Source organism: Chiloscyllium punctatum, chromosome 27 (assembly GCF_047496795.1).
Source record: "Chiloscyllium punctatum isolate Juve2018m chromosome 27, sChiPun1.3, whole genome shotgun sequence".
Taxonomy (NCBI): domain Eukaryota; kingdom Metazoa; phylum Chordata; class Chondrichthyes; order Orectolobiformes; family Hemiscylliidae; genus Chiloscyllium; species Chiloscyllium punctatum.
The window spans coordinates 13,550,498-13,574,781 of record NC_092765.1 but is presented as its reverse complement, the minus strand read 5'-3'; the positions used below and the strand labels follow the sequence as shown (position 1 = coordinate 13,574,781).

General features: G+C 40.7%; 1 protein-coding gene across 1 annotated transcript in view; it reads right to left on the bottom strand.

The window, feature by feature from the left end:
* dnajc8 (DnaJ (Hsp40) homolog, subfamily C, member 8) overlaps nucleotides 1–24,284 on the bottom strand; it is a 49,063-nt gene that overhangs the window by 9,605 nt on the left and 15,174 nt on the right. Inside the window, exons 3-6 of the mRNA XM_072548123.1 lie at nucleotides 21,713–21,769; nucleotides 19,843–19,909; nucleotides 11,737–11,831; nucleotides 3,578–3,649 (exon numbers count right to left, since the gene is read on the bottom strand). Of these exons, the coding sequence (XP_072404224.1) occupies nucleotides 3,578–3,649; nucleotides 11,737–11,831; nucleotides 19,843–19,909; nucleotides 21,713–21,769 (291 nt within the window). The remainder of the gene's footprint in view (nucleotides 1–3,577; nucleotides 3,650–11,736; nucleotides 11,832–19,842; nucleotides 19,910–21,712; nucleotides 21,770–24,284) is intronic.

Below are 24,284 nucleotides of genomic sequence, written 5' to 3'. Positions count from 1 at the left end.
CTAAAAAGGCAAAACAAAAAACACCTTAGAAACATTATTCCTGCTCCCTCATGCATCCATTATTGTTCACATACAGTACACTCCTCAGTAACACTGAGGTTAACTGCATCAGAATAAAACACACGCTTGTCAAAAAGCTCATGATCTCAAGTTATTTCATGATATTTTAGCTGAGACTTAATTGTTTGATCCAAGCCCCAGAGAGAAGTTGACCAGCTTTACACATTCCTCTTATTAAGTGCCAAGTGTTTGAATGCTATTATTATTAATTTCTACCAGGCTTGTTGAGAAGACGACAATATAAGATAAACAAAGGGTGAAATCGGATGGACAGTGAGAGCCTTTTTTCTAGGATGGCGATGACTAGCACCAGGGGGCATAGCTTCAAATTGAAGGGTCATAGATAATAGGACAGATGTCAGAGGTAGTTTCTTTATTCAGAGTAGTAGGGGTGTGGAACGCACTGTCTACAACAGTTGCAGACTCGCCACTCTACGGGCATTTAAATGGTTACTGGATGGGCATATGATGAGAATGGAATAGTGCAGGTTAGATGGGCTTCAGGGTCTGTACTGCGCTTATAATGTTCTATGATAAAATTGAAAACCCAGATAAGAAATTAATAGTAAAGCAAGAAAAAAATGAATTCAGCTTTCAAACTGTTGAGTGGTTGGCATCTTAGGATTTCTAAAGCTTACCATTCCATCCATAGGCATGATCTTGAGTACACTAAAATCAGCAAGAAACTGGTCATAGGACAGAAAATGTTACTATTAATTTGGTAGAAATATAGGTGTGTTGTTTCTTAAATGGTGAGAATAATGACTAATGGGCCTAGGTAATCTTGTTCATAAGTAAGAAAGCTAGTATGCAGGTGCAACAAGTGATTCAGAAGGCAAGTGAATTTTTAGCCTTAGCACAGGAGGACGGAGTATAAGAGAAATTAATATTTTACTTATGCAGAACGCAAGTGAGGCTATACCTAAAGTATAGCACATTATTTCCTTTATCAAAACAAAGGATATCCTTACCAAATAAAGTGTGCATTAGATTCGTCAGACTAATTCCTGAAATTGTTATACTGTCCTATAATGAGAAACTGAGAAATCTTGGCTTGCATTCATTGGAATTTCGATGATTGAGAGTTAACCTCAAAGAAATTTATAACATTTTTAAAGGGAGCACAGAGTAGATGCAGAAAGGACGTATCCCCTGACTGCGGAGTCTAGAACCAAAAAAGACTTCAGAATAAAAGGCAAATCACTTCGGATAGAGGTGAGGGGGCATCTTCACTCAGAGAATAGTGAATCTTCAGAAATCTCTGCTTCAGGTTTCAGAAGCATTGAATATGAAAATCAAGAAACAGAAATGAGCCTGTGTAAAATAAGAGCTGAAGTAAAACACTTTCCTTTATTATGATTCACATGATGGGAAGTAATTGAAGGTTTTACTGGGAAAACTCGACCGTTGAGTTCAAGATAGAAATTTATAGCTTTCTGATTACTCATGTCACAAGGTAGCACAGGAATATGGCGAAGGTAGATGCTCAGTTATTATCCAAATAGCAGAGCAGGTTCAAGGTGCTGAACGGCATATTCCTGCGCCTATATTGCTTACAGGGAAAAATTACTAATGCTAAAGATTTGACTTCGACAGAAAAATTACTCACAAACAATAAAAATCAGGAACGTACAAGGAGTGTGCAAATCACACTTCCTAAGAGTCATAGTTAAAATATATTCTCATACCTCATCGTCATCGCCAGTAGAGATATAAATACATGTCACAAAGTGAAAACGGGTCATTTGGCCCAAATAGATTGTATTAGTGTTTACCCACCTTGCAAACTAATAGTTCCTCTAGCCACGACCATAATATAATGTTGAACTTTGTCTGAGATGGAAATTGTCACTCATCAAGTGAAATTCTACAGTCACACAACTTTGTGTAAATTTCAAATCTATACTTTTTACAATTTGTAGCTGACTCAATATTCTAGATACGAAATCAAAAATTGTTAAATCTCAGCAGGTCTGGCACCATGTGTGGAGAGAAATCAAAGTTAACGCTTTGGTCCAGTGACCCTTCTTCAGACCTGCTAAGCTTTCCTAACAGGTTCTGGTGCCATTTCTGATTTCCAGCATCCATAGTTATTTAAAAACCAAAAAGAACTGCGGACTCAGTAAATCTGAAACAAAAAAAAAAGACATTGCTAGAAAAGCTCAGCAGATCTGGAAGCATCTGTGGAGAGAAATCAAAGTTAATGCAACAGGTTGAATTCTGAGGAAAGGTCTCTCGAGCTGAAACGTTAACTCTGATTTCTCTCCACAGATTCCATCCCCAGTTTTCTTTTTGTTCTGGTCACTCATCTACAGGGAGCAATCTGCTTCAACTTATCCTTTGGTAATTTCAAATACTAATATCTGTATCATCAATTACTGCATAATCTATATTATTTTGATGAAAGGAAAAGTTGGATCAGCCAAGTACTTCCAAATCTATATTTTCTCAGATGAATATGTACTGTACCTTACCAAAAGCTGCAATTACGTCCCATCATGTGAATCCTAACACTTTTATTTCAACTCTTATTTTACTCATTCTAGTCACAGCCTCATTAACTGAGATGTACTGCCTTCTTGCATATACCAGAACTCTCTTTAAAGTACCCTTAAAAAATTTCAATACACTAAGAAAACTTATTGCTATTTCTTATGCCGTTCATATGATATTCATCAACACATGGGCATGCCTTCTTGATAGTGCAAAAAGTTGTACTGTACCAAAATGTAATATGACAGCTAAGTTGGCAGGCAGTAGGCTAATGCAGTAGAGGGAGACCCAAGGTTCTTCAGACAATGGGTTCCCAATCTGACTGGGAAGGTTTAAAGTGTCTACTGTTGACTCTAACCTGCTCTAGTGCATCCTCAAATGGCTGCTTAAGGCATAACAAGTTGAAATTCAGCAGCCAGCCATTTATTGCCTTTGTGTACAAAGATTTGCTTTTCGTACTTCAGAAAGTCATCCTTTATGTAACTTTAAATAAACTTGCCTGAAACTATTGCTTGTTAATAATGTTTACACTTATTTATAAAGATGGAAAAAACTTTTCAAAATGTTACCTTGGCATCTCACTTTAGAGATTTGGCTAAATCACAAACTTTCCTGATGGAGTTATTTTATATCTAACATATTGAAGTCCTGAAATTCATTTCAGAAAAAAATTCTAAATCAAACTATTTCAGTAAAAATACATACTTGGTCTTCTCACAAATGGGAATACAAAAACAACTGCAGACAGAAATTTGGGCTACCATTTAACTGTCTGCCTCAATGATAAATTGTTAGAAATAAATGCTTGCTACAGTGTGCTGCTCACTTTGGCTGGCGCTCAAGAAGCCCATTACAGAGCAACTATCGCAATATGAGCTGCCAAGGTGCTCAATCTTTTTTAGTGCCTAATCCTATTCCTTAAACTCTACCAACATGTGAAGTATTCTCCCCTGTTGAAATGCAAAGCACGCACTCCATAAGGTTCATCTCTAGAATCATCAGCGCTATAACTTAGATCTCTTACGATTTCAGGGTCATCCTCTTCCAAAATAGGTGACTTTCCTTCCTTTTTCAATGCCTTTCTTTTTTCTTTCATCTAAAATAGGAGAAAAAAATTAAGAGTCATTAAAGAATCAAAATCCTTTAGAATACAATACAAATGACCCATTTGTGAATTATATATTATACATTTCCCCAGGAGTTAAATACATTGCACCACTTGATACAATATAATCAGAACCAATCCACTTCAATACCTTGTCTGTAGTGAGTTTTTAGAATTGGACCAACAGTTACCAATTTATCAGTGACTTCACCAGAATAAGTAGGAGAAAGGCAAATAAAAAGGCATTCCGGATAAATTTTATCAATTGCTATCCAAAGATATTTATTGGAAAGTGCTACACATAGTCAATGACCTATACAATACTCACCATGACAGAATATGGGTGATATGTAAAGATAAACAATTTGACCACCACTAAATCGATTAAGTAGGTATTTAGGCAGGAAGGCCACATAATTACTATATTAGTTTTGGCTATTAAAGATACTAGTTAAAGAAACTGATGACACAAGCAGTCCAGGTTTGTGCACTTTAACACTGCAAAATATGCCACAAGATTTCACAAAACACAGAGGGCTGAGAAAAACAATGGATATCACAGGAGACCTGAAATATATTTTGTTGAAGCTTTTCATCTTCATGTCAACAGGACATTTTTCATGAATGCCATTTGAGGGAAAGCCAACATGTATACTGTCTGAGAAGAGGTATCAACTGGTTGATAAGTGGATTCTGGTCAGTAGAGGTGTTGCCACGGAAAATGTACCAATTAATGATGTTTGACAGTTAACTGGCTGCCTTTGTTTAAATTTTAAATGAGGCAGTTTATCGGATTTCTCAGGGCAATGCCTTGACCAATGAACCAGTAAGCGGCTGTCACCTATTTTGTGTTGAAATCAGCAATACATGTACGCGTTCTGTCTACAAAGACCATGCTTTTCCTGTGTATTGGCATATCTGGCTTCCAGTACACACGAGGGTTTCACACTGACAACCTAACAGAATCCAAAATCTGTTGTCATTATAATTCTCCACATTCTCAGGATTATCCAGCAAATGGTGCTCCAATTCTAGGTTCGCCATGTGATACATTTGCACATAATGAAAGCAACATAAATTATTACATAGGGCCATTTTACAAAAAGGCATGCTGAGTGTGCTTATTTCAACTTGAAATAGATGACAGCCACTAACTGGCTCCCTTCTCGGGGCAGTATCTTGACCAGAGTTTATCTGCCTGGTTTAAAATTTAAACAGTTGGGGGGTTTACTATCCAACCATTAACTGGTGCATTCTTCATAGCAATGCCTCCACCAGAGTGCACTTTTCAGCCAACACTCTTTTCTCATACAGCAATAATGTTGGTTGTCCCCTCAAATTGAGAGTTCCCCAGACGAGTGCGCAACAAAAAGGCTTCAACAAAATGAGGGGCTTTTTTCAGCAATATGAAGGATATCAGAAAAGCACAAGAAAAAACTGACTGAATATTAGCTTAGAAATGCTGATTTTAAAGTTTTTTAAAGATAGGTAAACTGGTACATGGCAAAGGGAGTTCAGAAAGAATTAAAAGTGATAGAAGCTGGGCCAGAACGGTGGCTCAGTCATTAGCACTGCTGCCTCACAGCACCAGGGACCTGGGTTCGATTCCAGCCTTGGGTGACTGTCTGTGAGAGTGTGCACATTCTCCTCATGTCTGCGTGGGTTTCCTCTGGGTGCTCCGGTTTCCTCCCACAGTCCAAAGATGTGGTCAGGTGAATTGGCCATGCTAAATTGCCCATAATATTAGGTGCATTAGTCAGGGGTAAGTCAGGGGTAAATACAGGGTTGGGGAATAAGTCTGGGTGGGTTACTCTTCGGAGGGTCAGTGTGGACTTGTTGGGCCGAAGGCCCTGTTTCCATACTGTAGGGAATCTAACCTAATCTAATCTGCAATGGCTGAAATAGCAGCAGTGGTGGGAATGAACAAACAGTAATGAACAAACATAAAATGAACAAACAATAGATCAGATAGAAGAGTTCAGGGTGTGGTTTGGGAGGAGGAAGTTGTAACGCCCAAATACGTTGCAAGGACAAGAAATCTGGACTCACCACATTGATGGCGAGAAGAAACCAACTTATGTCAGCAAAGACAACAGTAAGAGGTGAATTGGAAGCAGTATCTGAGTTTTGGTGTTTGAAGTATTAAAAATGGCCACCTAATCAAAGAACCAGATGATTACTACCTACCCAATTTTCAGAAAACAATAAAATAAGCAGAAGAGGAAAGTTACAGAACATATGCAGAAATATTAACCTTCATTTTATACTCACAATCACAGAATCCAGAAGAGAATTATCTTCATCCAGGGTATGGTAACTTAACAAGCATAGTAAATTATAAAGTACACAAATGTGCAATATAGCGACAGAAAAGCTGAATAGGTGGATGGACAAATCATATTGTAAGAACATGTCCAACTAGGAACACAAAGTACTGGAAGTAAGTGAAAAAATATATAAATTGTTGATATTTTGAGGGGGAGATAATGCGTGTGCTTATATTTGCATGTGTTTTTATTTCATTGATTGTGATACCAGATTGTATGGTAACTGGTGTCCACTGGTTTCTGCAGCAGGGATCAACATCTACAAGGGATGAGGTGAAAAAGAGGAGGAAATATTGTAATTCTGCTTGGAGCCTAATGCAAAAATTATACATAAGGGAAAGCTCTGTGGGCATATTTCGACAGGACTAAATTCATAAATAGTTAATAGTAACTACACTTGATGCTGCCTGTATGTCAGGTTGAAAGGGAACTTGCTGGTTCTTGGACCACCAAACAGAAGGCAACAGGCTCCAGGATCTATCAAGATTTGACATTTACATGCGCCAAAAATGAGAGAGATGAATATCAGTTCCCAGCTGGGATGCTAAATGGGCATCTCCAACTCGGCAATTAAAAATATAATCTAACATCCTGTTCTACATCTTTGAACAGATTTACCACAGAGTAGTGTCAACAACAGAGTAAAAGACTCCTCATTGCTCTAGGTGGTAATAAGGTTATGCAAGAAAACAGATAAAAAAGGATTGTCTGCTGAAAGTAAAGGAAAATTCCACAGGTCAACCAACTGCACTCAACCTCCAATTTTGATAACCAATTTTTAACAAATGTCTGTGAACTGAAGTTAAGAGAAAAAATGGCTTGGTTCAAGGTCAACAATTTAAAGCCACAAAATAGTCCTTGGATATTTCTGACAGCACCAAGAAAAGCAATGTAACTGAAGGACCACCAGATAATGTTACCAGTTTGATTTTGTATAACCAAGTTTTATAGATGATACAACAGAGCTACCTAGGGGTAGTGCAGAGAATTGCTGACTGTTAAAAGAGAAATGAACACAAGTCCTCATCACAAATACACAACGATTTTTCTCTTCTTTATCTCATTTTTTGTTGGTGCCAGCCCCTGCTCCAAATGATTCGGTGGGCACCAGTTAGTTTACATTAATAAAATGGTCATCTTCTCTAGGATCTGGACCTAGGTACTGGCAGGTCATTTGATCATGAAGACCATCATACCTACCCCTGACTCACTCATCTTCTGATGGTTGTGTTTTTACAGATCTAAAACAGACAAGGCTTTTCCCTTCCTGAAGCAATAATCTCCTCCTTTTGCATTTGTTGTTTCTATCTCATGAATAAGAATTGCAGCTTTCAAAATGGGCCAAGACTCAAAGTCTAATTAAATAGACAGGACCATAATAAATACATTTTTGAAATAAAAATTGAGTCACAGCATCTTTTATGTTATGTTCACTATTATAGTCAATGTTTAGGAGATCAAAGAGTGTAAGATCATAAATCTGAAGTTCCTTTCTTAAAAATTGGTATAAGTTACATTTATAGTAATTTTTCAGATTTATACTGTACTCTTAATACTAAATTAATGTATCATAGCTAATATTGGACAGCATATTAAACCCACTCATCCCTAATTTCCATCTAATTATTTTATTCAATTTACATTAATTTCAATTGAAACTTGAGCAAATAGTTTTAGAAAAATTGCTTGATCCTAACTGTTGGATAATTTGAATCTTTCTTCAAGCAAAATATGACTTTAAATTAACAGTTGCACATTTTAAATGGACACTCTGGATGCTAACACTGGCATTTTACTTCAACCAGTTACGTATTGACCTAGAAACTAAAGATCAGGAAACAGTAGATAATGTTGCACAGCATATAGAAAAAACAAAATATTTATCCATCTTTTAAAATTAACTCTATTCTACAACGTTTAACAAAGCAGCACCCCGTCATTCTGAACTTACATATGAAGAATTACAAGTAAATGGCCATTAGGAACTCTCCACCTCAATGTCGACACTAAACTTATGGTATGGTGTGAGAAAAAAGCTGCATTTCAGCCTGCACGCATTAACGGGTGTCCCACAGAGTTATATTTCAAAGTACTTCCACCATTACCAATATATGTGACAACTTGCATTTTGTTCAAAGTTTTACTCGAAGGTGTTTTGGAAGGATATATTCTGTAACTACCATTGGGCTTGACTGTCATTTGGATGGAGAATTGATAGATCTGCACATAATGAAAACATAAGACCATAGGTGGCAAGAGCAGAAGGCGGCCACTCAATTAATCAAGTCTGCTCTGCATTTCAGTGAGATCATGGCTGATCTGACAAGAACTAGGAGCAGGAGTAGGCCGTCTAGCCATTCAATAGGATCACGGCTGATCTTTTTGTGGACTCAGCTGCCCTTATCCGTGCTCTCACCGTATCCCTTAATTCTTTTATGTTTAAAAAAAACTCTCTCAACTTTAAAAACATTTACTGAAGTAGCTTCAACTATTTCACTGGGCAGGGAATTCCTTAGATTTACAACCCTCTGGGTGAAGAAGTTCCTTCTCAATTGAGTCCTAAATCTGGTCCCCCTAATTTTGAGGCTATGCCCTCTTGCCAGAGTTTCATCTGCCAGTGGAAACATCCTCTCTACTTTTATCTATTCCCTTCATAATGTTATATGTTTCTATAAGATGCCTCCCCATTCTTATAGATTCCCAGTTTCTCAGTCTCTCCTCATAAGCCAACCCCCTCAACTCTGGAATCAACCTAGTGAACCTCCTCTGCACCCCTTCCAGTACATCCTTTCTCAAGTAAGGAGACCAAAACTATATGCAGTAATCCAGGAGTGGCCTCACCAGCATCCTATACAGCTGCAACATAACCTCCCTGATTTTAAACTCAATCCCTTCAGCAATGAAGGTCAAAATTCCATTTGCCTTCCTAATTACTTGTACCCGCAGACCAACCCTCTGTGATTCATGCACAAAGACACCCAGGTCCCTCTGCACAGCAATATACTGCAACTTTTTATCAGTCAAGTAATAATCATTTTAATGTTACTCCTACCAAAATGGATGAGTTTGCATTTATTAACATTGTTATCCATCTGCCAGACCTTTGCCCACTCAAAGTATCTATGTTCCTCTACAAAGTTTCACAGTCCTCTGCACATTTTGCTCTCCCACTCATCTTAGTGTCATCTGTAAACTCTGACATACTACGCATGGTCCCCAACGTCAAATCATCTATATAAATTGTGAATAATTGCAGTACATGGTAAAAGATTTGTTAAGCATGATCTGCCCTTCATGAACCTATGCTGCATCTGCCCAAAAGGACAATTTCTACCACGATGCCCTGCTATTTCTTCCTTGATAATAGACTCAAGCATCTTCCCCACTACAGAGGTTAAGCTAACTGGTCTATAATCCCCCACCACTTCTCTACGTCCTTTTTTAAACAGTGGCATCACAATTCCTGTTTTCCAATCTGCTGGGACTGCCCCAGAGTCCAGCGAAGTTTGGAAAATTACCACCAGTACACTTGCTAATTCTCCAGCCATCTCTTTTGGTACCCTGGGACACATTCCATCAGAGGCAGGAGACTTGTCAAGTCTTAGCGCCATTAGCTTGCCCAACACTACCTCTTCTATGATAATGATTGTTTCCAGATCCTCACCTACCTTCATCTCTTTACTGGCATCTTATTAGTGTCCTCCACTGTGAACACTGATACAAACTGCATGCCATTTCCTCATATTCCATGACTAAGTGACTCTTCTCATCCTCTAAATGACCAATGTTTACTTAGCCACTCTTTTTCGTTGTATATATTTATAGAAACTTTTGATGTCTTTATATTCTGAGCTAGGTTTTTTCTCATGTTCTATCTTACTTTCCTTTATAGCTCTTTTTGTGGCTTTCTGCTGACCATTAAAGTTGTCCCAATCTTCAAGTTCCCTGCTGTTCTCAGCCACTTTGTACGCCTTCTTTTTCAATTTGTTAGCCTCCTTTATTTCCTTAGACACCCTTGGCAGTTTACCCCTTTTCTTACAGTCCTTCCTTTTCACTGGGATATACTTTTGCTGAGCACTTTGAAAGATTGCTTTGAAAGTCCTACACTGCTCGCCAACTGTCCCACCATAAAATCTTTGTTTCCAGTCTACTTTAGCCAAGTCCTCCCTCATTCTATTGTAATTTCCCTGGTTTAAGCACAGGACCCTGGTATTGGATTTTATCTTCACGCTCTCCCCAAAGATAATCACCGAAACTCCACTTTCCTGCTTTAACACTTGATTCTCTTACTGTTTGAAAGTCTATCCTCTGAGGAGAATTTTCTCCTCATTTTGTTTTCAATGTGGATCCCCCTTATTCTAAGATTATGTCCTCTTACACTCTCGTACAAGGGGAAGCAAACTTTCTACCTCTACATTGTCAAATCCCCCTGGAATTATGTATGTTTCAATAAGGTCAACTCACATGCTTCTACATTCCAATGAGTACAGGCCGAATCTACTCAACCTCCAAGCCAGGAGGGAGTGAGGACTGCAGATGCTGGAGATCAGAGCTGAAAAAGCGCAGCAGGTAAGGCAGCATCCAAGGAGCAGGAGAATCGACATTTCGGGCAAAGAAGCAGCGCTTATGCCCGAAACGTTGATTCTCCTGCTCCTTGGATGCTGCCTGACCTGCTGCACTTTTCCAGCTCAAGGAATCCCTACTGTGCAGAAAGAAGCCATTTGGCCCATCGACTCTGCACTGAGCATCACATCCAGGCACAGCCTCAGCCCCCCGCCCCCTACCCTATCCCTATAACTCATTAATCCACCTAACCTGCACATCATTGGACTGATGGAGGAAACCAGAGCATCCAGCAGAAACCCACACAAACACAGGGAGAATGTGCAAACCCTACAGAGACACAGCCTCCCAAGCCTGGAATCTAACCCTGGTGCTTAGAGGGAGCAATGCTAACCACTGAGCCACCATGGCATCTCAAATTAGAGGATTTAGATTACTTACAGTGTGGAAACAGGCCCTTCAACCCAACAAGTCCACACCGACCCGCCGAAGCGCAACCCACCCAGACCCATTCCCCTACATTTACCCCTTCACCTAACACTATGGGCAATTTAGCATGGTCAATTCACCTAACCTGCACATTTTTAGACTGTGGGAGGAAACCGGAGCACCCGGAGGAAACCCACGCAGACATGGGGAGAATGTGCAAACTCCACACAGACAGTCGCCTGAGGCGGGGAATTGAACCCAGGTCTTTGGTGCTGTGAGGCAGCAGTGCTAACCACTGTGCCACCGTGCCGCCCACAATTTGGATAATATTAGGTTCTACAACAATAAGAGGCTGAAGCTCTTTGTGCCATCCATAAATGAGAACATTTAAATTTTACATGATTTAGGACATGCTGAATGTGTTATTTAAAATTGAGGTGGCACATAGGTTTATACTTACTTACAAAAGAACACGCGAAGCTTTAAATTCATTAACAATTAACAAAATAGGTTTCATTGATACATAGTCTGTAAGGCTTTTAAAAACTGATTGAAAACATAATTCATTGTAGATATTTGCTCATATCAACAAAACATTACAATTTACCTAAAAACAGGAAGGAAAGGCACACACAAATCCAATTTTTCTATGCTTAGACATAGTTATAGGCATAGGAATTTCAAAGTATTGTCAGCAGAGAAGGACACCAACTGAGAAATGTTCAGGATCAAGCCCAAATGATTAAGATAATTGCTCACATTGTGTTCTATCGTTTCTTTAGCGGCTTGTATCACATCGATAGCACGTTTTTTCTGTTCTGGCTCCAATAACATCTTGTAAGCTTTGTCAACAGCTATTGAGAAGCAATAAGAGTTAGAATTTAATCGCACTTATTACAAAGATATCACTTCCTAAGTCAAAGGTACATTCCCACCCCCACAGAGAACATCAACGTGTTCTGGATTAGTGGTGCTAGAAGAGCACAGCAGTACTGCACCTCGGATGCTGCCTGAACTGCTGTGCTCTTCCAGCACCACGAATCCAGAATCTGGTTTCCAGCATCTCTGTCATTGTTTTTACCTAACATCAATGTGTTACCCAGCCACATAGTCAAGGTGGTTCCAGATTGAAAACAATATGCATCAAAGCATTGGTTGGGATGCTTTGACACTGCACTTTCTCTGTCTCCAGATGTGTTCAGATGATGAGTAGCCATTGCTCATTTAGAAACCAAAACAACCCACTCACCCATAGTTACTTTTATTTATCAACTCAACTTACTTAACAGCAAACACCAAGTTAGGGGCATATGGAAAAATACACGAGTGACGAAATATAGCAAGTATAGCAAGGAGAGATGAGTGGAGGCAGTTTTTATTAATTCATTCAGCAGATGAGAGCATCGCTGGTTGGCCAGAACTTATTGCCCATCCCGAATTGCCCTTGAGGTGGTGGTGAGCTGCCTTTTTGAATCGCTGCAGTCCACCTGCTGTGGGTAGGGAATTCCAGGATTTTGACCCAGCAACAGCGAAGGAAGGGAATTATATTTCCAAGTCAGGATGGCGAGTGGCTTGGAAGGAGCCTTGCATGTGGTGGTATTTCCATGTATCGTCTGCCTTTGTCCTTCCAGATAGAAGTGGTCGTGGGTTTGGAAGGGGCTGTCTGAAGAACTCTGGTGAATTTCTGCAGTGAGCTTGTGGATAGCACACACTGCTACTACTGAGCATTGGTGGGGGAAGAAAGTGGATCCTTGTGGATGTGGTACCGAACAAACAGGTGGCTTTGTCCTGGATGGTTTTAAGCTTCTTGAGTGATGTTGGAGCTGTACCATTACGTAAATGGTGAGTATTCCACCACACTCCTGACTTGTGCCTTGTAGATGATGGACAGGACCTGTCGAGTCAGGTGGTGAGTTACTCACTACAGTATTCCAAGCATCTGATGTGCTCTTGTTAATGATTCTGGTTTAGTCTCTGGACAATGGTAATCCCATAGATATGGATAACGAGGGACTCAGTGATGATAACAACACTGAATGCCAAGGGTCAGTGGTTAGATTGTTTCTTATTGGTGATGGTCATTGCCTGGCACTTGTGTGGCACAGGCGTAACTTACCACTTGCCAGCCCAAGCCTGGATACAGCCCAGATCTTGCTGCATTTGAACCTGGACTGCTTCAATATCTGAGGAATCACAAAAGGTGTTCAACATTGTGCAATCGTTGGCGAACATCTCTACTTCTGACCTTATGATAAATGGGCAGTCATTGATGAAGCAGTTGAAGATGGGCTTTAAACACTATCCTGAAGAATTCCTGCAGAGATGTCCTGGAGCTGAGATGACTAATCTGCAACAACCACCACATCTTCCTTTGTGCCAGGTATGATTCCAACCAGCACACAGTTTGGCCCTGATACCCACTGATTCCAGTTTCTTGAGGGCTCGTTGATACCATACTTGGTCGAACATATCCTTGATGACAGGGGCTGTCACTCTGGTCTCACCTCTGGAATTTAAGTCTTTTGTCCACATTTGAAGCAAGGCTGCAATGAGGTCAGGAGCTAAGTGGCCCTGGAGGATCCAAAATTGGAGTCACTGAGCAGATTATTGCTGAGCAGGCACTGCTTGATAGGACTGTTTATGACACTTTTCATGCAGTCAGTGTGATGGGTTGAAGTGTCTACTTTAATGCAAGCAGTATCAGGAATAACGGTGACAAACTGACAGCAAGGGATCAGTACGTGGAATAATGATGTTGTGGCCATTACGGAGACTTGACGATATCACAGGGGCAGGAATGGTTGTTGAATGTTCCAGGATTTAGATGTTCCAAAAGGAATGGGCAGGAAGGAAAGGTTACAGAGGTGGAGGAATAGCATTGTTAATCAGGGATAGTATCAGAGCTGCAGAAAGGGAGATCATAGAGCAGGGTTTGTCTGCAGAGTCATTATGGGTAGAAGCCAGAAACACAGAAGGAGCAGTTACTTTATTGGGAGTTTTCTACAGGGCCCCCTCCCCCCCCCAATAGCAACAGAGACACAGAGGAGCAGATTGGGAGGCAGATTTTGGAAAGGTGCAGAACTAATAGGATTGTTCTCAAGGACGACTTTAACTTCCCTAATATCGAGTGGAACTAACTTAGTTCAAATAGTTTGGATAGAGCAGTTTTTGTCAGGTGTCTCCATGAAGGTCCCCGAACGCCAAATGTAGATAGGCCAACGAGACATGAGGCCATATTGGATTTGGTGCTTGGCAATGAACCATGCCACGTGCCAGATTTCTAGGTGGGAGAGCATTTCCGTGACAGTGATCACAACTCCCTGACCTTTACTATGCTCATGGAAAGGGATAGAAGCAGATGCTATGGGAAACTATTTAATTGGGGAAGGGGGAATTACAATGCTATTAGGCAGGAACAGAGGTGCCTAAATTGGGAACAGATGTTCTCCAGGAAATGCACGACAGCAATGTGGAGGTTGTTTAAGAAGCACTTGCTGATGGCACTGGGACAGGTTTGTCCCACTGAGGCAAGGAAGCGATGGTAAGTTGAAAGAACCTTGGGTGACAAGGGATGTGGAACACCTAGTCAAGAGGAAGGAAGCTTACTTAAGGTTGAGGAGGCAAGGATGAGGTAGGGCTTTACAGGGTTAAAGGTAGCCAGGAAGGAACTGACATGGACTTAGGAGAGCTAGAACGGGGCAAACCTTTAGCGGGTAGAATTAAGGAAAACCCTAAGGTGTTCTACACTTATATGAGGAACAAGATGATGGCCAGAGTAAGAGGAGGCCCAATCATGGATAGTGGAGGGAACTTGCGTCTGGAGTTGGAGGAAGTAGGGGAGGTCCTTTGCTTCAGTATCCATGACTGAGAGGGACCTTGATGTTTGAGGACAGCATGAACCAGATGATATGCTAGAACAGGTTGACGTGAGGAAGTAGGATGTGCTTAAAATTTTGAAAAACATGACGACAAATAGAGGATACCCTGGCACAGATGGGATATATCATAGAACATTACAGTACAGGCCCTTCGGCCCTTGATGTTGCGCCGACCTGTCAAACCAATCTGAAGCCCATCTAACCTACACTATTCCATGTACGTCCATATACTTGTCCAATGACGACTTAAATGTACTTAAAAGTTGGCGAATCTACTACCATTTCAGGCAAAGCATTCCATACCCTTGCTACTCTGAGTAAAGAAACTACCTCTGATATCTGTCCTATATCTATTAAAGCTATGCACTATCGTGCTTGCCGTCACCATACTTAGAAAAAGGCTCTCCCTGTCCACCCTATCTAACCCTGATTATCTTATATGTCTCTATTAAGTCACCTCTCAACCTTCTCTCTCTAACGAAAACAGCCTCAAGTCCCTCAGCCTTTCCTCGTAAGACCTTCCCTCCATACCAGGCAACATCCTAGTAAATCTCCTCTGCACCCATTCCAAAGCTTCCACATCCTTCTTCTAACACAGTGACCAGAAGTGTACACAATACTCCATGCGCGGTCACACCAGAGTTTTGTACAGCTGTAGCATAACCTCGTAGTTCTGGAACTCTATCCCTCTATTAATAAAAGCGAAAACACTGTATGCCTTCTTAACAACCCTGTCAACCTGGGTGGCAACTTTCAAGGATCTGTATACCTGGACACTGAGATCTCTCTGCTCATCTACACTACCAAGAATCTTACCATTAGCCCAGTACTTTGCATTCCGGTTACTCCGACCAAAGTGAATCACCTCACACTTGTCCACATTAAACTCCATTTGCCACCTCTCAGTCCAGCTCTGCAGCTTATCTATGTCTCTCTGTAACCTACAATATCCTTCATCACTATCCACAACTCCAGCGACCTTAAGTGCTGTCTGCAAATTTGCTAACCCACCCTTCTACGCCCTCATCCAGGTCATTTATAAAGATGACTAACAGCAGTGGACCCAACACCGATCCTTGCTGTACACCACTGGTAATTGGGCTCTAGGATGAACTTTTCCCATCAACCACCACCCTCTGTCTTCTTTCAGCAAGCCAAATACTGATCCAAATTGCTATATCTCCCACAATCCCATTCCTCCACATTTTGTACAATAGCCTACTATGGGGAACCTTATCGAACGCCTTGCTGAAATCCATATACACCACATCAACTGGTTTACTTTCATCTACCTGTTTGGTCACCTTGTCAAAGAACTCAATAAGGTTTGCGAGGCACGACCTACCCTTCACAAAACCGTGCTGACTATCCCTAATCAAATTATTCTTTTCTAGATAATTATAAATCCTCTCTTATAACCTTTTCCAACACTTCACCGACAACTGAAGTAGGTTACTACAGGAAGCAAAGGAAGAGATTGCTGTGCCTTTGGCGATGATCTTTGCATCTTCACTGTCCACTGAAATAGTACCAGATGATTGGAGGGTGGGAAATGTTATCCCCTTGTTCAAGAAAGAGAATAGGGATAATCCTGGGAATTACAAACCAGTCAGTCAGTCTTGCGTTAGTGTTGGGCAAAGTATAGGAGAGGATTCTGAGAGACAGGATTTATGGTACTTGGAAAACCATAGTTTGATTAGAGATAGTCAGTATGGCTTTGAGAGGGGCAGGTCCTGTCTCACAAACCTCACTGAATTCTTTGAGGATGTGAAAAAACAGTGATGAAAGTACAATTGTGGATGTGGTGTACATGGATTTCAGCAAGGCATTTGATAAGGAGGCGTGGGATACAGGGAAATCTGGCTGTCTAGATAGAGAATTGACTGGCCCATAGAAGACAAAGGGTGGAGGTAGATGGAAAGTATTCAGCCTGGAGCTTGGTGACCAGAAGTGTTCTGCAGGGATCAGTTCTGGGACCTCTCCTCTTTGTGATTTTTATACATGACTTGGATGAGAAATGGAAGGGTGGGTTAGTTTGCCAATGACACAAAGGTTGGTGGAGTTGTGGATAGTGTGGAGGACTGTTGTAGGTTGCAACAGGACATTGACAGGATGCAGAACTGGACTGACAAGTGACAGATGGAGTTCAGCGTGGAAAAGTGAGAAGTCATTCACTTTGGAAGGTCAAATTTGAATGCAGAATACAGGGTTAAAGGCAGGATTCGTAGCACTATGGAGAAACAGAGATCTTAGGGTTCATGCCCATCGATCCCTCAAAGTTGCCACCCAAGTTGATAGGGATCTTAAGGCGGCATATGGCATGCTGGCTTTCATGAGCAGGGGATCAAGTTTAAGAGCTGCGAGGTTACGCTGCAGCTCTATACAGCCCTGGTTAGACAATACTTGGAATATTGTTCAGTTCTGGTCACCTCATTATATGAAAGAGGTGGCAGCTTTAGAGAGGGTGCATTGGAGTGTTACAAGGATGCTGCCTGAACTGGAGGGCATGTTTTATGAAGAAAGGTTGAGGGAGCTAGGGCTTTTCTTATTGGAGCGAAGAAGGATGAAAGGTGACCTGATAGAGGTGTACAAGATATTGAGAGGCATAGAAAGAGTGGATCGCCAGAGACTTATTCCCAAAGCAGAAATAGCTATCATAAGGAGTCATAATTTTAAGGTAATGGGAGAAAGGTTTAAGGGAGATGTCAGAGATAGATACTCTACAGAGTGGTGGGTGCATGGAATGCACTGCTGGCAGTGGCAGGAGAGTCAGATACATTACAAACATTTAAGCCACTCTTGGATAGGCACATGGAAGACAGTACAATGAAGGGTATATAGGTTAGCCTGATCTTAGACTAGGATAAAAGGCCAGTACATCAAGGGCCAAAGGGCATGCACTGTGCTGTACTGTTCTATGTTCATCATCAATGATTAGAAGTAGACTGATGGGACAGTAATTGGTTGGATTTCTCCTGCTTCTTACATATAGGGCATACCTAGGCAATTTTCCCACATTGACATCTAACTGTCAGGTGACACCTCACTTTTCGGTATGCCTGGTGCTGCTCCTTTCACACCCTCCTGCAAAATCCATTGAACCAGGCCGATGCCCTGGCTTCATGGTAATGGTTGAATGGGGGAAATATGCCAGGCCATGAGGTTGCAGATTGTCCTGTAGGAGGATGCAATGGATGATCCACTCAGCACTTCTGTCTGAAGATTGCTGCAAATGCTTCGGCTTTGTCTTTTGCTTTGTGTTGAGCTCTTCAATGATTGAGGATAGGGATATTTGTGGAGCCTCCTCCTCCAGTGAGTTGGTTAATGGTCGACCTCCAGTCACGACTGGATGTGGCAGATCTGCAGAACTTAAATCTGATCCATTGATTCTGGGATCACTTTGACCAGTGGTTTTCCTCAAGGATTGGTGCTGCGTCCACTGTGTTTTGTCATTAACGATTTGCATGAGAACAGAGGCAGCGTGGGTAGGAGGTTTGTGGACAGTGAAGGTTATCTAAGATTAGACAGGATGTTGGTGAGCTGTGCCAATGGGCTGAGGATTGGCATATGGAGTTTAATTCAGATAAATGTGATTTGGCATGGCAAATCACGGCAAAACTTGTACAGTCAATGGTAGGCCCCTAAGGAGTGTTGTTGAACAGAAACCTAAGGGCTCAGGTACACAGTTCCTCCAAAGTGGCATCACAGGTTGACATGGTGAAGAAGGCGATTAGCATGTTTGCCAGCGTTGGACAGAGCATTGAGTCTAGGAGCAATAGTGATGGTGGCATCGGAAACATTGTTTGTAAGGGTTGATTATATCAGGCTGTTGCTTCAGTAGTCCAGTGAAACAACGCTCCCAATTTTCATACTGGCATCCCCCACTTCTTGATGAAGGGCTCATGCCCGAAACATAGATTCGTCTGCTCCTCGGAAGCTGCCTGACTGGCTGTGCTCTTCCAACACCACACTCTTGACTCTGATCTCCAGTCTTCAGTTTCCCCCAAAATGTCAGCAAAAAGGACTTTGCAGGGTCACAGGGCTGTTTCTGTCACTGTCTTTTCCAGTGCTTAGATCGATACCAAGAGGGTCTATCTAGTTTCATTTCTTTGAGACTTCGTACAAACCATAGATACAACTGAGTGGCTGGCCAGGCCATTTCAGAGGGCAATTTGAGAGTGCTGTGGATCTGGAGTCAGATGGCAGCCAAACCAGGTGAGGATGGCAGATTTCTCTCCCTGAAGGACAATTGACAATGGTTTCACAGTCATTAGTAGATTCTTGATTCCAGATTTTGTTTTGAATTTAAATTCCACCATATGTTGAAGTGGCATTTGAACCCGGGTCCCAGAAAATTAGCTAGGTTTCTGAATTAATAGTCTAGTGATAATACCACCAGACCATCACCTCCTCTGACATGTCAAGTACATGCATCAGTTAACACCAGTTGTGCTGAATTTCTTGTTATCTGTGTACTTCCATATAAGTGGCGCCTTCATTGATTAAGTCAACACAGAAGCTTAATTTCTTATTTTTCTCTTTCTTGCTGAGTTTTCACTTTTCCCTATTTCTCCTTTGTTGAATGCATTGACGCCTTGCTAAGTTACAGGTCATTAAAAGATGGGCATTCTACAAATGGTCATTATTTATTAATCAACGTTCATAATATCGCAGACTATTGGAAATGGCAGAGGATTGCATTCAAGTTAAATTGCTGGCTCAACATGACATCCACATGTGAATACTTGCAGGAAGAGTTACTAAACAGCCTGACCCATGGACACTAAGCATGCAATCCTTCACTGAGTTCAACCAAATAAATGCTGTCAGTAAATTAATTTTAAGGTATAATGAATACCACCAGTCCACTCATTTTAATCATGAACTTGTCAGCTAAACTTTAGTTTTCTAAACATAAAATGTTAATGAATCTTTATAACGTACCATTGCAGTCAGTTTTATTTCTTCCATGATTCCATTGACTTACCTTCAAAAGCCTTTTGTGCTCTATCAGGATCATCTTGATTTTTGTCTGGATGGACCAAGATTGACAGCTAGAATTATGAAGAAAATTATTTATGAAACATGCACATTTCAAGATAAGCGGACTCTATAGGACTTATTAGTGAGGTAACTTGCAAAGACACAGAATACACATTTTAATGTGTGAAAGACAACAATCTTGACAAATTATATTCTTAATTTTTACTTTCCCTTTCTATTTTTCACCCTGCCTTCATTAAAGTCTTCAAATCTTCCAATTTTTAATTTACTCTACATTCAGTGTTTCAAATGTAAAATATTAACAATTTTCTTGATCCTTTTCCTTCAATATTGATGGAACCAAAAGTAACAAAAACTACTTAATGTAACTATTGATTTAAGACTAAAATGAAGCCTTAACTAGCAGCTTAGGCTAAAATGAAAATTTGTATCGAACTCATTACATTGTAGACCTTGTGTTGACACAGCATTAAGTATTGCTCTTAAATACAAACCCATAACAAGGAACAAATAGTGACACTATGTCAATGATTAATCTCACTCCTGATCCCAGTAACTCAGTCAGCAATAAACAGCCTGCCATAGTGCTGAGTTACACACACCAGGAGGTTCCAAATCTGAAGTGTGAATTGTTCCAAATTAGCTATTTGGAGGTGGAAAGAGAGCACGGCACTACAATAGGCCTCCAGTGTGCTCAGATTAGGATTGCTTTAAAAAACATTCAGACAAGAGATCTTGCTCCTGATTTATATCCAGTGACCACTGCCTGAAAGTACATACGTGTGGACGCTGGGTGAGGGTAGCCTGACGATACTCACTGTCTGGGCTCACAGCTGAAGAATGGCCACTTGGGCGAGGTACCGAAGGGCTGCTTGCACCCAGAGAACTATACCCCAACGTGAGTCAGCACCTTGAGGAGGGGAGAGAATTTGGAAAAAAAGTGTCGATTTTCACAGGCTAGTAAAGGATATGCTATGTTTAGTGCATGATTTGGCCCCAGTGAATTAAAATAAGAAACATTGGCAAATTTCTTTAACATGATTAAATTACTTTTAATTCAACAAATTGGAGAAAAATTCAAAACAGTTTTTAAAAAACGACAATTACCTTTAGTGTCAATTCCTGTTAAGTGAATAACTTGCTTGCATACACAAAAATTCCCGAGTGCAGTGAATTGTTGGAGAGGATTATCTGTCATACATTTCCTCCTGAAGGTGTTGACTCATGCTGGTGACTAGTTCCACAGGCATTGGTAGTATCTCACCAATAGCTGACCTTCACTTGAAGGATTCAATGTCATCAAGCTGTCCCATTGGGGGGAGGGGGAGGGGGGGGGTCATCACGGTCAAGCCTAGTGCTGATCTCACCCAATGTCCCCACAAATGCACTTTCTAGACAGGACTGTTAAAACTTCAACCACTGCCCAGGCTGAGATTAGAACCTGAATCTTTCTGGTTCAAAAGGATCAGTTGCATTTTGTCTTTTCCAAATGGGCCACCAGGCAGAGGGAGTAAGAGTCGGAAGAAGCAGAGAAACATTTTATTATAATTTCTATTAACTTTTTTCACTTTGAATAGTAAATAGTTGAAGCGACAGACATCATGCAGCATCTTATTACTAATGATAACTGCATAAGGTGGGCTCTAACCAAAGAAAAGTATATATAATTAGGGAAGAAAACTTATTCACTTAACAAGAATTTTCAACCAAAATAACATACAATCAATAAAATGTATTTGATGTATGTATGAAATTGCATTGGCATTTTCAATTTTTATTCACTCAAAGACCTCAACTGTACCCAAGGTCTTTGCTACCTTAGCTTGTAGAATGGTAAACTGAGATGTGTCTACCTGTCTGAACCGCTTTTTCAGCTCTTCATCTGTTGCTTCAGGATCAATCTGTAACACCTGTGTAATAAAGCATACAGCAACAACTACTATAACAGATTAAGCTTTTAATTTTTTTGTAGGCCACATTAACAAATTAAAACAGAGCAAGTTAACTAAATGGGAGGGTAGTTATTGTAGTATGATTTAAAAGTTACAATTTGCAAAGACTTGACATGAATGTTAGTATGCAACTTACAAAGTGGATTCTAATGAATGAAATGAACAAAGCTATTGAATGCGAAAATAATGGCAATCAGTAGCTTATTTCTATCCTTATCCAAAAACACAAATCGTGGTGAGATACCAATAGGGTGCAATTTTCAGCAAACAACCAAATCGGCATAAATATTGACGAATATCAAGTATGACTTGCATCCAGCACAAATTAATTTCCCACAATCTGTTGTTAAAAAAATACAAACTGCAAGTCAGCCCTACCTGTAAGCTGGAAGTTACAGGACTAAATTAATTAGCAATGAGTTTGGTCCAATTGCATCCATGACTCTCCCGATTGTTTTTCATAAGGATTGGTTTAAGTAATGACATTATAGGCATGTTTTCAAAAGAATCCATAAATATTTAAAAGATAACTAATTCTGAAGTGACCAGTGCACATAATGAGTTGAAAAATGTGGTGCTGGAAAACACAGCAGGCCAGGCAGCATCCGAGAAGCAGGAGAATCGACGTTTCGGGCATAAGCCCTTCTTCAGGACTTATCTTCAGGCCACCTTCAAAGTGAGCCAGCTCAGCGTTTGGCTGACTAAGGAGAGAAATAAAAGTATTTGAGCACCAAGACCTCTGACTCAATATTAAGGTTATGCTTTACCATACAGATGCGATTCTGCACTCGGAAACACTTTGGAGACTGGAATTGTTGAGCAGGCAACTAAAAAGGGCCCACTGGAAAAGTACCACTAGCGGTTCTTCACGAGAACACCAAAATCCAAAGCCATGAAAGGCAAACCCAAAACTGCCATGCCTATATTCCTGAAGAAGGGCTTATGCCTGAAACATCGACTCTCCAGCTGCCTGGCCTGCTGTGTTTTTCCAGCACATTTTTCAACTCTGGTCTCCAGCATCTGCAGTCCTCACTTTCTCCTACTGCACATAATGAAACCAGTTTACTCATTTTCCATCATTTAAAATCAAGTTACTTGCAAGTGTTGGACAAGACAATCAATTAAAAATGCGATGAATTTTGCAATAACTTCATTTTTGGTTGCAGGACCATGTTAGCATTCTTAATTATATCCAAGGATTTGCTTTTAAACATAATGGGGAAAAAATAAAGAGTTAAATCCTAAACTTCTGCCTAATTGTACTGGTTCATGGAAGACTCATGTTTGTGACATGCAAATTAGTTTTTGGAGCAAAACCAGAATGAAAACTTTGGCAAACTGCTACAATTTTGAACAAGAGTGTGCCTAGCTTGTGTACTGAGCCCAAAGCCAAAACTACCACTTCATACAAACAATATCAACAATATAGGACCATCATCGTAACAAAATTCCCCAAAACATTTCACACCTAGTCAATCATGCACATTAAGTTGATGTTGAACATAGAAGACATGATAAAAAGTTTGTTTAAACACCTGTAGATGAATGAGAAGCAGGAGTACACCATTTGGCCCCTCGAACCTTCCCTGACATTTAGTAAGATCATGGCTGCTCCAGATTCCTGCCAAACGCTAACGAGAGCTCACCAAGAATCTGTCCACCCTGCGACGAGAATATTCAAAAACTCTGCTCCTAACGAGACAGTAGGAGCAACGTGCCAAAGACATTCAACACAGAAAAACATGCACCATCTGTTTTAAAAATGTATGATCCCTTGTTTTTAAAACAATGATCCCTAGTTTTAGATTCTCCTAAAGACAGAAACATCCTCTCTACATCTATCCTGATGTTGCTTCACAGAATATCTTAACAGCGGAGAGAGAAGTGAAGAGGTCAAAAGCTATAGATAGGGAGGGGAAAGGCCAATGAAGAATTTCAACAAAAAATACACCTTTTAAATCTGAAGCATTACCAGACCGGAACATACAATAAGTCAGCCAGAACTAGGGTGATTGAAGAGTGGAATTTGGCACAAGTCTGAATATAGGTAAAGACTGAGTTTTCCAGCACATCCTAAAGGGTCGGAGATGAAACAGCCAGCTAAGAAAATATTGGAATGGCCAAATCTGGACGTGATCTCAGCAAGAATGAGGTTTCAGCAGTATATGAGCTGAAACCTGGATGGAGACATTGATGAAACTATGCCATCTTCAAGTGAGCCAGCTCAACTTTTGGCTGACTAAGGAGAGAAATACAAGTATTTGAGCACCAGGACCTCTGACTCAATATTAAGGTTATGCTTTACCATACAGAAGCGATTCTGCAATGAAACACTTGAGATTGGAATTGTTGAGCAGGCAACTGAAAGGGCCCACTGGAAAAGTACCACCAGCGGTTCTTCACTAGAACACCAAAATCCAAAGCCATGAAAGGCAAACCCAAAGCTGCCATGCCTATATCCCCAACACCGAGA